General features: G+C 46.4%; 1 protein-coding gene and 2 long non-coding RNA genes across 3 annotated transcripts; all 3 read right to left on the bottom strand.

The window, feature by feature from the left end:
- Positions 1–1499: 1499 nt before the first annotated feature.
- On the bottom strand, positions 1500–2662 carry LOC144411347 (uncharacterized). The gene is made up of 2 exons (XR_013468493.1): positions 2135–2662; positions 1500–2062 (listed from the first exon to the last, which is right to left on the bottom strand). It is a non-coding gene; the product is annotated as an uncharacterized LOC144411347 (long non-coding RNA).
- Positions 2663–6606: 3944 nt separating this feature from the next.
- Positions 6607–9073, bottom strand: LOC144411345 (uncharacterized). Its single transcript, XM_078107512.1, has 3 exons — positions 8939–9073; positions 8461–8866; positions 6607–7956 (listed from the first exon to the last, which is right to left on the bottom strand). The coding sequence occupies exon 3, from the start codon at positions 7927–7929 to the stop codon at positions 6862–6864; it is 1068 nt and encodes a 355-aa protein (XP_077963638.1). The 5' UTR covers positions 7930–7956; positions 8461–8866; positions 8939–9073; the 3' UTR covers positions 6607–6861.
- A 2928-nt stretch (positions 9074–12001) lies between these two features.
- LOC120824416 (uncharacterized) lies at positions 12002–13371 on the bottom strand. Its single transcript, XR_005712952.2, has 2 exons — positions 12394–13371; positions 12002–12307 (listed from the first exon to the last, which is right to left on the bottom strand). It is a non-coding gene; the product is annotated as an uncharacterized LOC120824416 (long non-coding RNA).
- Positions 13372–13783: the final 412 nt, after the last annotated feature.

Raw genomic sequence — 13783 nt, 5'->3', positions numbered from 1 at the left:
CTATCCTCTGTGTTCTCTTCGCATTCGTAATTTGCGGTATCCCATTGATCCGTCATACGATTGCCCAACTCCTGGCGAAACAAATGGCTATGTACAGCCTGGGGTCACCTGATGACTCACCACCAAACTTGTTCCCTAGACGCGACTCTGACAATAACCCCAACAGTGACTCGGACTCCCTTGACGAGCTGAACACTTACGACCTCGACACGTACGCATAGTGACATAGTGACACACTGTCTGTGTGCATTCCTGGTGTTCTAAATGTTTTTGGTTTCACAGTAGCTTGCTAAAACAATGAGAAATAACATTCTCACAAAAACAGCTTTTATCCCTGCATTTATTAGTATGTAACGTAGATATGATTGATATAATGACCTTTCAACAATATTCTATATCTGAGGCGGTGGATATTGTGTGAAAGGGGATCAAGTTCTGGTATTGTGATTTAAACATGTTCTCATTCCTTTTTTATTTCAATACTGTACACATGACATCTGGGGTGTAACGCTCAAATCCTGTGAGAAGGTTTCCAGTCTTTATCTTCTCCTAAACAGATTTCTTCCTATTTTCCCATTTCGGAGGGTTTTTTTAGGGAGTTTTTGTTCTGTGGCAGGAAAAGTTTTGTGAGCGATGTCCAGATGTCAATGTTTTGTGATATTTGATGTGGCAAATTATCAGATGGTAAATTTTTAGAGTAGTCATTCTAAATTGATTGCATAGTTTGTGATTATTATGTAATCAAAAGAGTGGAATGTAATGAGAAAATGATATGTGACCCTTTTAAATGCTTCATTTGTATAACCAGTTTATTAGTTGCAAGTGCTTAGGTCACAAAGGCCCTGACATACGAACTGATGTCTCCCACTTGGATTAGATGTTTCCAGCGTCATAGCTGTAGAGATTGAACAAAGTGTTTGTTATGTCTATGACCACCTTTGTTTAAGCATGTTGGGAGAGCAAGGACACGGTCAAAGAACTGATGTGTCTCACATGGACAAGGTGTTCCCAGTACCCTGGCTGTAGAGACTCAACAAGATGGTTAACGTCTCTGTTGACGCCACCGATATCTAAGTTTAGGTATAAGAACTGCCTCGATGTGTTGGGAAGAAAAGGAGGTTCTTGACAGTCTACTGACCACGTAGCTGTTGTGACCCTTTTTCCCTTGCAAGGAAATAAACGGAGAAAAGACATACTTGACTCAGAGCCTTTGATTCTTACTTAACGATTGTCTGTGCAAAATCTTCCACCACAGTGTTTAGGGGAGAACTGCAAACACACTATCTATCATTTAGAGATTAGTTGTTGGGTGCCAGGGGCGGCTGTGGTGTTGCTGATAATGACTAAATGTAGCAATGTCGGGAGGACGACCAAATAATCTTAATTAATATACGAGCAACGCCACCGTGGGAATTTCACCCCCGGAATTAATGACATGGAGCACCTAATTATGGTCAGCAACAGGACACAGATTCGAACAACACCGGCACTAGACGTGATTCCATTACACAAAATTATACGTTTATTTATGAGTACATCGTTCTTAAAAGACAGTCTCGAGGCTAGTGATATGGTCTATAAATTGATACACGATTAGACCAAAACAATGAAAAATGCTTAAAAGTCATCCATGTTACAAAAAGAAATAAATCAAACCAGGAAAAGGGGACAGAAGACTGAGGGCTCGCTGGCAGAGATGACTTCTGAGAAAAAGGTGGGGGTGGACGGTCCCTAATGTCACAGCAAAGAAAACCACACAGCTGAATATATGATGAAGTAATATCAATCAAACGAAGGGGACCGCCACCACCAGGCTCAGTCAACCACTCTTACCAGCAGCCCAAGAAACTCCTGTTCCTTAAATAAAGAAAGAAAACAATTAATAAACACAAAATATCGGCCACGGGGCCCACACACTCAAACAAAAACAAAGAAAAGAATGATTAATTCACAAAACGAGTTCAGACAGAACAGCAGTGGAGGGGGTTTCCGCAATATCTTGTGGGGCTTGCCTCCGCAGGTGATCCGCTGGTCAGCCGTGCATCAGGCCAGTGCCGCTTGGCTGCAAATTAACACATCGCTTAAAACAGCTGGCCAGAGCAACTGCAATCACAGTACAGATGAGACAGCCTACCGTCGGAATATGGTGTCACACTTGAATACACCAGGCTGGAGAACCACGCTCTTTCAAGCCAACTCAGCCGACAAGCTGGTGAGTACCGTTGATGGCACAGAATGGGAAGTTGCCACACCAGCTTCCTGCAGGCACGCTCCCTCAGCCGCAACCTCCAAACCACGGCTGACTATGCAGACAGGCGCATCAGCTACCACCAAACAATGCCCAACAAATGATATTACCCTAACTTACCCAAAGCCCACGAATGCCACGACCAGGTGAGTCTCACAGGAGCCCCCAAGCAACCATTATACCCCCGAGAAGCGGAAAGGAAGACCCACCACAGGTAGGTGTACTGAAACATATACTCTCCAGGGGAGAGCCCCGCCCTGTGATCACAACGACGGGGAATAATTGTTTGCAGCTGGGTATCCCACCGTGATTGGAGGTGCATAGGTGGCAAGCCACCTGAGTTAGACCAACCCACTAGACAGGTAAATTGAAGTGGACTGAGCCACTCTGTCACATTTACCCCCAGCTTTTGCATCGTCGCCCCGGCGATGCAAAAGCTACGGGACGGGGGGGGGAAAGGTCTAGAGGTTAACACCAAGGCCGATGGAAGGCCACCTGAACATTGGACACAGCCCTCGGCGGTTCAACAGGGTTATTGTCAAAGCAACCAGCAGGCCGTGGAAGATGATGGACGTTAGGGTGCCTGCCAGCAGTGGACCGACCAGTCCGACGAACAGCGGGTTGACAGACACCGACCGGTTCTGATGGAGATGGACAAGTACTTAGTGTGTCGGCCGGGCCCTTTGCCAGAGGCGCATCAAGGACAGGCAAGTCCTTCGCCACAGCGGGTCCCCTAGTAGTTGGGTAGCCGGTTCCAGTGGTTTCAGAGACCATGACCCACAGATCATCATCGCTGGAGGAGTTACCCTCCGTTACTGTTGGTAACGGTGGTGAAGGAACGGGAAGGGCCACCGTAGCAGGCCCCACTTGAGCCTTCAACATGTTGCGGTGCACATTCCTCAATCTCTCCAAATTGTCTACCGGTGCAATAGTATACACCGGACCCTCGCCATGAGGCGCTCTAAGCACCTGATATACCACAGAACTCCAAATGTTGTGGATTTTATGACGGCCCCTGACACTGTTGTCTCTCATATAGACAAGCTGTCCCACCCGCAATGGTTCATCATGGACCCGCTGGTCATACCGCTCCTTGCGGCGACCAGCCGCTGCCAACAGACGATCATGCGCCCCCTCAAAAGCCATTCTAAGTCTGGCCTGATGCTCGACCACCCAATCCTGTACTTTCCCGGGTACAGGGTCGCGGACCCGACCCAACAAAAAGTCAACAGGAAGCCCAGGGTCGCGGCCGAACATCAGGAAGAACGGAGATTCCCCTGTTACCTGGTGGGGCGTGGTGTTATAACAGAACAGGACCTGCGGAAGACATGACGTCCAGTCATGCTTTCGTGAAACTGGAAGCGTGCGCAGGAGGTTGTGTAGGGTTCGATTGAACCGCTCACACTGTCCGTTCCCGGCAGGATGGTATGGGGTAGTGCGGGATTTCTCCACCCCATACAAACAACAAAGTTGCCGTATCAAGGCACTCTCAAAACTGCGGCCTTGGTCGGAGTGGATGCGGCTCGGTACCCCAAACTTAAAAAACCATTCGTTCAACAAGACTTGAGCCGCGGTGGAAGCACGCTGATCCCGAGTTGGGACAGCCACTGTGTACTTACTGAACACGTCAGTCATTACGAGGACATTTTCCATGCCAGTGCTGGAAGACTCCAAGATCGTGAAGTCCATGGCAACAATCTGGTTTGGACGGGCTGCCAACAGGTGCCCCATAAAGCTGTGAATGACTGGTCCAGAATCCTTTGCGACCTGACACCGCTCACATTCTTGGACCCACTGCTTTATGTCCGAGCACATCCCTGGCCAGTAGCACCGTTCTCGAACCAATTCAGTTGTTCGATCGATTCCTTGATGTCCGTGCGCTTGGTGGAGCTGCCTCAGTGTCTCCTGCTTTAGACAAGCTGGCAAGATCAGCTGGAGGTTCTCTTCTCCACCATTTGATCGGAACACTCTGCGGTACAGAATACCATCTGTCTCAACCAGGCGGTCCCACTGTCGCAACAATGCCAAGGCTGGCTTGGACAACTCTCGCCTTTCCTCCAGGGTCGGTGGAACCTGCCGCCTCCAAAAAACCATAACCTCCTCTAAGAGGGGATCACCATTCTGCATCGCATGAATGTCCACACACGAGTAGGACGGAAGAGCAGATATCACCGCCTGAGATGCTGAGGGTAGCGAGTCCGAATGAGTAGCTTGCTGAAGTACAGCTGGGACTGATGTGCCTGGTAGAGCCTGTTCAAATAAGCCATGGTCCGAAATGTACTGCCGAGAAAGTGCATCAGCATTTCTATTGCTCCGGCCAGATCGATATTTAATTTCAAAATTGAAAGCAGCCAGTTGTGCAGCCCACCGATGTTCTGTGGCCCCCAATTTGGCAGATTGCAGGTGACTTAACGGGTTGTTATCAGTGAAGATAACACACTTGTGGCCCAACAGGTATTCCCGAAACTTCTCAGTCATAGCCCATTTCAGGGCGAGAAACTCCAATTTCATTGAACTATAATTGTCCATATTTCTTTCAGTGGGCCGAAGGCCTCGACTGGCATAGGCCACTGGCCTAATGCTACCTTCTTGCTCTTGGGACAGGACAGCCCCTAGGCCATTGTGACTTGCGTCAATCTCCAGAATAAAAGGGCAAGAAAAGTCTGCATATGCCAAAACTGGGGCTGAAACCAACTTGGCCTTCAAAGCCTCAAAGCTCTCATCACACAGAGATGTCCATTCCGAACCAAGATCTTGTTTCTGGCGTCGTTTGGACTTGGTACCCGCTTTTTCTGCCACTAGCTTATGAAGAGGGGCTGCCAACTGGGCAAATCCCTCTACAAAGCGTCTGTAATAGCTTGCAAACCCCAGAAAAGAACGCAGCTCTGAAACATGGCGGGGACGCTGCCACTTAGAAACTGCCTCAATCTTTGTCGGGTCGGTGGAAACACCATTCGCCGAAATAACATGCCCAAGATAGCGAACTTCTTTCTGAAAGAATGAGCACTTCCCCAAATTGACCTTTAATCCTTCCTTCTGTAGGCGACTCAAAACAACGTCCAGACGTTGGAGATGTTGAGTGAAGGAAGACGAGAACACAACAATGTCGTCGAGATATAAGAGAAGGGACTGGCAATGTTGAGCTCCGAACATCCTCTGCATTAGCCGTTGAAATGTACTTGGGGCGTTACACAGCCCAAAAGGCATCCGGTTCCATTCAAAAAGGCCAAAGGGTGTGCAGAAGGCCGTTTTAGGCTTATCCTGTTCCGCCACTGGAACTTGGTTATACCCACTGGCCAAATCCAAAGTTGAGAACCAACAGGCACCAGAGAGGGCATCAAGACTCTCCTCTATACGAGGGAGGGGAAAAGCATCCTTCCTGGTCTTACTATTAAGGAGCCGGTAGTCCACGCACAGGCGTAGACTGCCATCCTTTTTCCTAACCAGAACAATAGGTGAAGCATAGGGGCTGCTGCTCTCCTTAATCACCTTGGCCTCCAGAAGTTGATTAATATGGGCCTTTGCCTCCTCATACTCCGATGGAGGGATGCGCCTGTATCGTTGTCGCACCGGGACATCGTCAAGCAATGGTATGTTATGAGAAATAAGCTCGGTGCACCCCAAGTCACCCACATGTGCCGAAAAGACAGAGCTATACTGGCGCAGAAGGTGCCGAGCATCAACTTCGTCTTGGTCAACCAAAGCTGTTAAGTCTACCTCCTCTATACCACTCTGCACAGGGCCACCAGCCGTGCAAGAGGAAACTGTAGCCATGGTTGATCTCACTTCAGTAACCCCAGTGGGTAAACTGACTACTTTGGCACTACCAAGACTGCCCAGTGTGGTGCGTGGGTAGAGGAGGACTTCAGTAGTCCCTACGTTAACTACAGGGATGTACACTGTACCTCGGACAACTTTGATAAGGCAGGGGGATGCAAGGAGCCCTGCCGGAAGCCCAGATGCCCTGGGCTCAAATAGCACCACTGGACTGGAGGGCTGTTCTGGACAGGTGCTCGCGATGAACTGCATGACCCCACCAGGCAGGCGTACTGCCTGTGGGCCTCGAACTCTCACCATTCCAGAGAGGTCCCTGGATTGTTGGGTGGTTGACTGGTGGCATTGCTGTAGGGCTTCAAGAACTGAATCAGGGGCCTGGTTAACTACCGGCAACGTGAACAGCCCAGTGCCATGTGCTCCAAAGAGCTCTTGGTAACAGCGTCGGATGACGTTCATCCCCAGGATTCCGGGGACTGAAGACGACCCCCCAGGAGGGTCTCGCACCACCAGTATCCCACAACCCTGAAACACCTGGTCACACAACGTCACATCCAGCTCAAGATAGCCGATCTATGGAATTGCCAAGCCATTGGCCGCTCGAAGTTGAAGCCAATGACAAGATTGTAGGCGCTCCTGGCCCCAAGATGAAAAATGCGCCAAAAAGAAACTCTCTATTATAGTGGATACCATGGATCCAGTATCCACCAAGCATGGGACCTTAATGCCTCCCATCAAAAGATTGAGTTGGGGACAAGATGACACTAGTTTACCCACGGCCTCTCCCGTTGAGTCGATTGACTCCCCACCTGAGCTGTGACTCGTGAACTCAGAGGGTTTCAGTTTTCCGAATGGGAAGCAGGAGCGGAAGGTCTTGGCATACTTGTACTTAAACCAAGTGCCGAACCAGCATGAGCGGGAGCTTGTCGGCTATGACACTCCCTGGCAAAATGGCCTGGCCGCTGACACCTACGACATATTACAGGGCCCGTACGACGAGGGTGAGGCGGAAAAGAGGAAGTCTGCAGGGAGGCCACCGTCTGGGTGAGCTGGTTGAGTTGTTGCTGCTGTGGTTTCAACAGTTCCTTCAGCTCTCCCAATTCTGAGCTTGTTGCAGGAACCAGCGGTAGACGAGGACTACTCTGTACTCCATACTGTAGACCGTACACGGCTGGAAGAGAATGACTTCGCTCTCTAACGCCACCTGGGAGTCCCTCTCGTTCCCAGCGGATAGCTTCTGCACGCACTTCTATCAGGGTGACGTACGGCTGACGACGGACCAACTGTTTCAGTTCCCTACGAAGGGCCCCGTCAAGGACATGTTCCACAAATTGGTCTCGAAGAAGAACGGCCGAATTAAGCAGACCATCAGGTGCCCGCTGCTTAACCTGCTCCATCAGGGCCAAGGAGAACTCCTGCAAGGTTTCTCCTTGCTGTTGTGTCCTAGCGAAGAAGGCTTGCTGTAAAACTATATATGACCGAGTGCAACCATACAATTCTCTCAGGACGGCAAGAATCTGGACCGGGTCCGCTTGTTCAGTGCTAGTACGATATTTGATCTCGTTCCTTGCCTCTCCCTCTAAATGATCAAATATGAAGTGGGCCTGATCAGCAGCTGTCAAGCCGCGAGTGCGCATGCAGGCTTGAATTTCCTCTGCCCAGTCATCCACACCTATACCGGTTTTTCCATTAAATATTGGACACCGCCGGTCTCGTGGCACCACGACCAGTCGCTCGGTTATGGTAGCACTAGTCTCGGCTAAGGGAGCACCACTCACCGGAGCTGAAAGGGTTGGTGTGATTGAGCTTGGGCCAGCCTGCGAAGCATCCGTTTCCCGGCGCAGCTGCTCATTGTCTGCCTTCAGCTGTATAACAAGGTCTCTGAGCTGTTGCAGTTCCTCTTCCATGGTACCAGAGAGGGACAGGAGCAGAACCTGCTAGGCAAATTTTAGAAATCCAATAGTTAAGCCAAATTAATCCACTGCTGTTCTGTCTCTACAACCACTCACACAAATAACAAAACAAAAAATAATAATAATAATAAAAATGATAATATATATATTTATTTACAACAAAAAAAAAGGAATACACGTCCGGCTCAAAGTGCTGTCCTGCCAGCAACGCCAAGTTTGTAGCAATGTCGGGAGGACGACCAAATAATCTTAATTAATATACGAGCAACGCCACCGTGGGAATTTCACCCCCGGAATTAATGACATGGAGCACCTAATTATGGTCAGCAACAGGACACAGATTCGAACAACACCGGCACTAGACGTGATTCCATTACACAAAATTATACGTTTATTTATGAGTACATCGTTCTTAAAAGACAGTCTCGAGGCTAGTGATATGGTCTATAAATTGATACACGATTAGACCAAAACAATGAAAAATGCTTAAAAGTCATCCATGTTACAAAAAGAAATAAATCAAACCAGGAAAAGGGGACAGAAGACTGAGGGCTCGCTGGCAGAGATGACTTCTGAGAAAAAGGTGGGGGTGGACGGTCCCTAATGTCACAGCAAAGAAAACCACACAGCTGAATATATGATGAAGTAATATCAATCAAACGAAGGGGACCGCCACCACCAGGCTCAGTCAACCACTCTTACCAGCAGCCCAAGAAACTCCTGTTCCTTAAATAAAGAAAGAAAACAATTAATAAACACAAAATATCGGCCACGGGGCCCACACACTCAAACAAAAACAAAGAAAAGAATGATTAATTCACAAAACGAGTTCAGACAGAACAGCAGTGGAGGGGGTTTCCGCAATATCTTGTGGGGCTTGCCTCCGCAGGTGATCCGCTGGTCAGCCGTGCATCAGGCCAGTGCCGCTTGGCTGCAAATTAACACATCGCTTAAAACAGCTGGCCAGAGCAACTGCAATCACAGTACAGATGAGACAGCCTACCGTCGGAATATGGTGTCACACTTGAATACACCAGGCTGGAGAACCACGCTCTTTCAAGCCAACTCAGCCGACAAGCTGGTGAGTACCGTTGATGGCACAGAATGGGAAGTTGCCACACCAGCTTCCTGCAGGCACGCTCCCCCAGCCGCAACCTCCAAACCACGGCTGACTATGCAAACAGGCGCATCAGCTACCACCAAACAATGACCAACAAATGATATTACCCTAACTTACCCAAAGCCCACGAATGCCACGACCAGGTGAGTCTCACAGGAGCCCCCAAGCAACCATTATACCCCCGAGAAGCGGAAAGGAAGACCCACCACAGGTAGGTGTACTGAAACATATACTCTCCAGGGGAGAGCCCCGCCCTGTGATCACAACGACGGGGAATAATTGTTTGCAGCTGGGTATCCCACCGTGATTGGAGGTGCATAGGTGGAAAGCCACCTGAGTTAGACCAACCCACTAGACAGGTAAATTGAAGTGGACTGAGCCACTCTGTCACATAAAGTAACGTTAGACGGGAGGAAAAGAGATGTGATCGTGTCTTACCTGACACATAAATATGCCATAAACTTACATTACAGCCTAAATGGCCACATAACGTTGGTTAGCGTGAGCTTAATTGGATATATGGTTGAAGTGCACTTATTGTAAGTGGCTTTGGATAAAAGCATCAGCTAAATGACATGTAATGTAATGTAATACCACCACGTGTCTCCATGCATGTGTATGTCAATGAAACTAAGTCATACCTACTCTAACAAAAGATTGATGACATTATATATTTTGACCCCCTTTAAGGTTTAACCTTGATTACTACTTAATCGCTAAAAAAAGTTAGAGCTCCTCAAGTAGCATAGATCATAACATTTGACTTCATATTAAGAAGAAAATAAACTTTCACAAACAGAAGAAAGTCAGGCAAAATTAAAATTATGCATTCGTCCATTTCATCTGTAAATATTCTGTCAGACAAGAGATCATCAAAACATCTGAAAGAAATACCTCTATTTAAAGTTGTGCTGTTGTTTATCCAATTAGTGTTATCAATAGAAAATGCATTGGTCATAGTTTATCGATGGTAGTTCCCTTTATCTCCGGCCCTGCAGCACTACGTGATGAATACAAGAGTTGTGGCATTCTAATTGAATACGTTCAGATTGAAGGCGTATGTTTGATGGAAGTTCTCGACTGGTCGTTGATACCAAGGCAACATCCTTCCTTCTACTCCTTTGGGGCATCTCTATATTTCCCAGTGAACGGACAGAAAAGAGGTTTTAGATGAATGAAATCCCATTTCTTGAGCACACTTAATGGAAGTAATAAGTAGGTGGTACCATTTAATTACATGTCTTGTTTTTAATTAAATGTAGTAACGTCTCGTTATTAAGGCAATGTGACAGAACCTTTTTACCAGCTGCTTTTCTACTTTGTCGTTTTCCCTGTCAGAGCAGGTGCTGCTCGGCCGGCGCTCTGTTGTCTCCAGTCTGACTCGGGGAAGACTGTGAATTGTTTGTAACACTTCTACACAAGGTATTTCCGATGTTTAGGTTGTGGAGCCTCTCACGTGAAGTATTTGTTCATGGTTACGTGCAAATGCGTTTTTCCACCCGGGGTGGAGGCCTCAGTAAGAACCTTTGAATACCAGACTTCAATTGAGTCAACTGGTGGTTCATTTGGTTAAAAGATGGCACGAAAAAGAGATCTATCCGAGTGATGTTATAACTCGTGTTGGCTGACCTTTCTTAAATTCAGTAAACCTCACTTTGTTATTTTTAGTTCCAGTTTGATTGCCTGATATCTCTTATCTCTAATCTCTTTTTCTCTAATCTCTCTCTAATCTCTTTTTATTGGTGAAGCTTTAGATTTGTGGATCCTCATCCTTGGACCTGTGGCGCCACCTACTGGCTGAGATGCGCATCACTGCTCTGTGGCTGTCGGTTGAGATGCATCAGAGCTCAGATGCTGTTTCACAATCCTTTCTTTCACCCGCTTTGACTTTGTGTTGAGCTTGTGATGTTCATAGTGCAGAAATAAATGCCTCTTTGAACTGCAATATAATATATCAATTTTTTGTTTTAATTGATTGGCCTTAACTTGGATGACAATCACCACCACTTAGCAAAGCCACACATACTTTGCAGCACGTTTCTCACATAAGGACCATCGAAGCAACTGCATATGATGTAAACCTGTAAATTACAAAACATGTTCTCTTGAGCTGTTTGACCTCAAAACTGTAGATCCAGTCTAACAAATAAGTTTTATTTATTTTTTGGAATTGAATTATGGTTACCTGATAGATCCCTAACTTTCTGTTGGTAATGTTAGTTATCTCCACGCACTTCCCCTCATACAATGCATGAGGAAGTACTACTTATTTTATAGAGCCAACTATTACTTTACGACTTATTACTATGGGGGTGTGTCTTTTCTTAATATAAATGCTATAGGTGGTCAACCAACAAGCACAAAGTTTCTGACACATATACTTGGAAATATTTTAATTAGGATTATTTTAATGGAGGGTTAAATTGAGGATCAAATTGATCCAGAGGGTAAAATATATGAAGGTAAAAGGGAGATTAAGAACACGTTATCATAATTTAATTTACTGTCCGTCTGTGTGGGTTAGGGTCCATATTGCGACATCACACGGGCCAGGTGGTAGATGGGTGCCTACAGGAAGGACCACAACGAGGAAGCACGGACTCACTCGGGTTAAGTCGGATTAAGGAATCGTTTTTTCCTGACTCGCTTTATGTTCAATAATGGACTTTGTCGGATTTTTTTATATTGTTTGAATCAAATGACCTTAGCTGGTACGGGGGAATGAACCAATTTTTCTTCATTAAACACTGATGGTGGTTACTTGTCAGCTCTCACGCACTGCTGCACCCTCGCTGGCCCCAAGAAACGCCTGTGACCGTAAAATATTTTAATATGAGCGACTTGTCCTGCAGCAACATCATTGCTGTTTCACTTCATTTAAGTCAACAAGTAATAAAAAACACGTGATTCTCTTTGGTCTGAAAAAAAGAAAATGGATTCATTTGGTTTTATTTTTATTAAAATTTATTTTCAAATAATAATAAACACGTGACATATTTAACAAAAAAAAAACCACAATAAACGGGAGAGTGGGGCAGAAACACATAGAGGGGGAAAATGAGAGGGAGAGAGTGGAGGGTGGGGAGAGGGCCAGAAAGTGATAGAGGGGGAAAAGGGCCTGTGGGTAAATAGAAACGTTAGTGAGTCTTTGTGTGGATCTGGAGCTGCTCCTGAGGGGTCGACTCTCAGCGCGCCCCGGTGACGTGACGTCCTGATGATGTCCTGATGGCGTCCTGATGGCGTCCTGTTGGTCTGCAGAGACAAGGAGAAGAGACGTGAGGAGGATCATCGGGATGTGAGAAAACATTCATAGATCCAATTATTTTAATTTGATGTACCTTCATTTAGTTATTTCATGTGTGTATCTACATTATACATTGTGGTTGTTAAAGTGTATTTCTGTATATGCTTTTCATGTTTAGTTCCTGAGAAGAAAGAAAGAAAAGTTAGTAACACGTTAATGTTGTTAGTGTGTAGAACAAAATCTCCAACAGGAATCAGGAAACATTTATTGCCAAAAGACGAGTACGGCTCCTTTTTCCTTTTCCTTTTTCACGCGTCTCTGGTTCCGCTCTGGCTTCCACTGAAGATCCCCCCACACTGGCTTGGCACAGCCATTTACCCCCATGATGGTCAGCTGCAGGAGGGACGTCCCCAGCACACCTGAAGAAAGTCTCTCACACACACACACACACACACACACACACACACACACATATGGAGCAAATCCAGGTCAAACGTTTTGTTCATTTGAAAAACAAAAAAAATGAAGTGGGGAGGAAGGGAGAGAGATGGGGGCGGGGGGAAGACAGTGGGGGGACAATGGGAGAGTGGGGGCAGAAACAGATAGAGGGGGAAAAGAAGAGAGAGGGTGGGGAGAGGGCCAGAAACAGATAGAGGGGGAAAAAAGGGAGAGGGTGCCTGTGGGTAAGAGACAAGGAGAAGAGATGTGAGGAGGATCATCGGGATGTGAGAAAACATTCATAGATCCAATTATTTTAATTTGATGTACCTTCATTTAGTTATTTCATGTTTGTATCTACATTATATAATGTGGTTGTTAAAGTGTATTTCTGTATATGCTTTTCATGTTTAGTGAGTCTCTGTGCATAACAACATGTTAGAGTGTCTCTGTGTAAGTACTTTTATATCTTTTATATGCGTCTCTGTGTACATGTACATGATAACAGCAGGAATCAGAGGTTTATCTCAAGTACTAACTGTAAATCACAGCTTTCACCACGCGATACACCGACACATCACATCATTCACAGCCGTACGGCTGCAGTCTGTCTGGACTCCTCACTTACCTTCAGCTCTGTTGAGTGCAGCAGAAGGCGTCTTCATCTCCTCTTCACACTCCTGAGGCCTTACGGTTACTTTCTGCAAGTTTCTCTCTGGAAAACTTCAGTGTGTGTAGTTTGAAACTAACTGACTGAATGTGCCACAGACAGTGTTTCTTATGCTGAGGTGAACGGAGCATAGAACATGGAGCTTAGAACATGGAACATGGAACATGGAGCTTAGAACATGGAACATGGAGCTTAGAACATGGAACATGGAACATGGAGAAATGTTCCATCATGATGTCACGTCTCTATGGTTACAGTGAAGGTATCTTGAATATGGAAATGAGCCTTTAAAGTAAACGTGTGTGTGGACGGTGTATTTGTATTGATGGAGCTCATCCACTTCACATGCTGCATAAAACACTTTGCTCTGTTTGTT

The sequence above is a fragment of the Gasterosteus aculeatus genome, chromosome 8 (assembly GCF_964276395.1).
Source record: "Gasterosteus aculeatus chromosome 8, fGasAcu3.hap1.1, whole genome shotgun sequence".
In the NCBI taxonomy this organism is placed as follows: Eukaryota; Metazoa; Chordata; class Actinopteri; order Perciformes; family Gasterosteidae; genus Gasterosteus; species Gasterosteus aculeatus.
This window is presented reverse-complemented; position numbering and strand designations above follow the sequence as displayed.

Excerpts from the sequence above, each read along its gene's own strand:
- LOC144411345 (XM_078107512.1), bottom strand. The coding sequence starts at position 7,929 with ATGGAAGAGGAACTGCAACAGCTCAGAGACCTTGTTATACAGCTGAAG.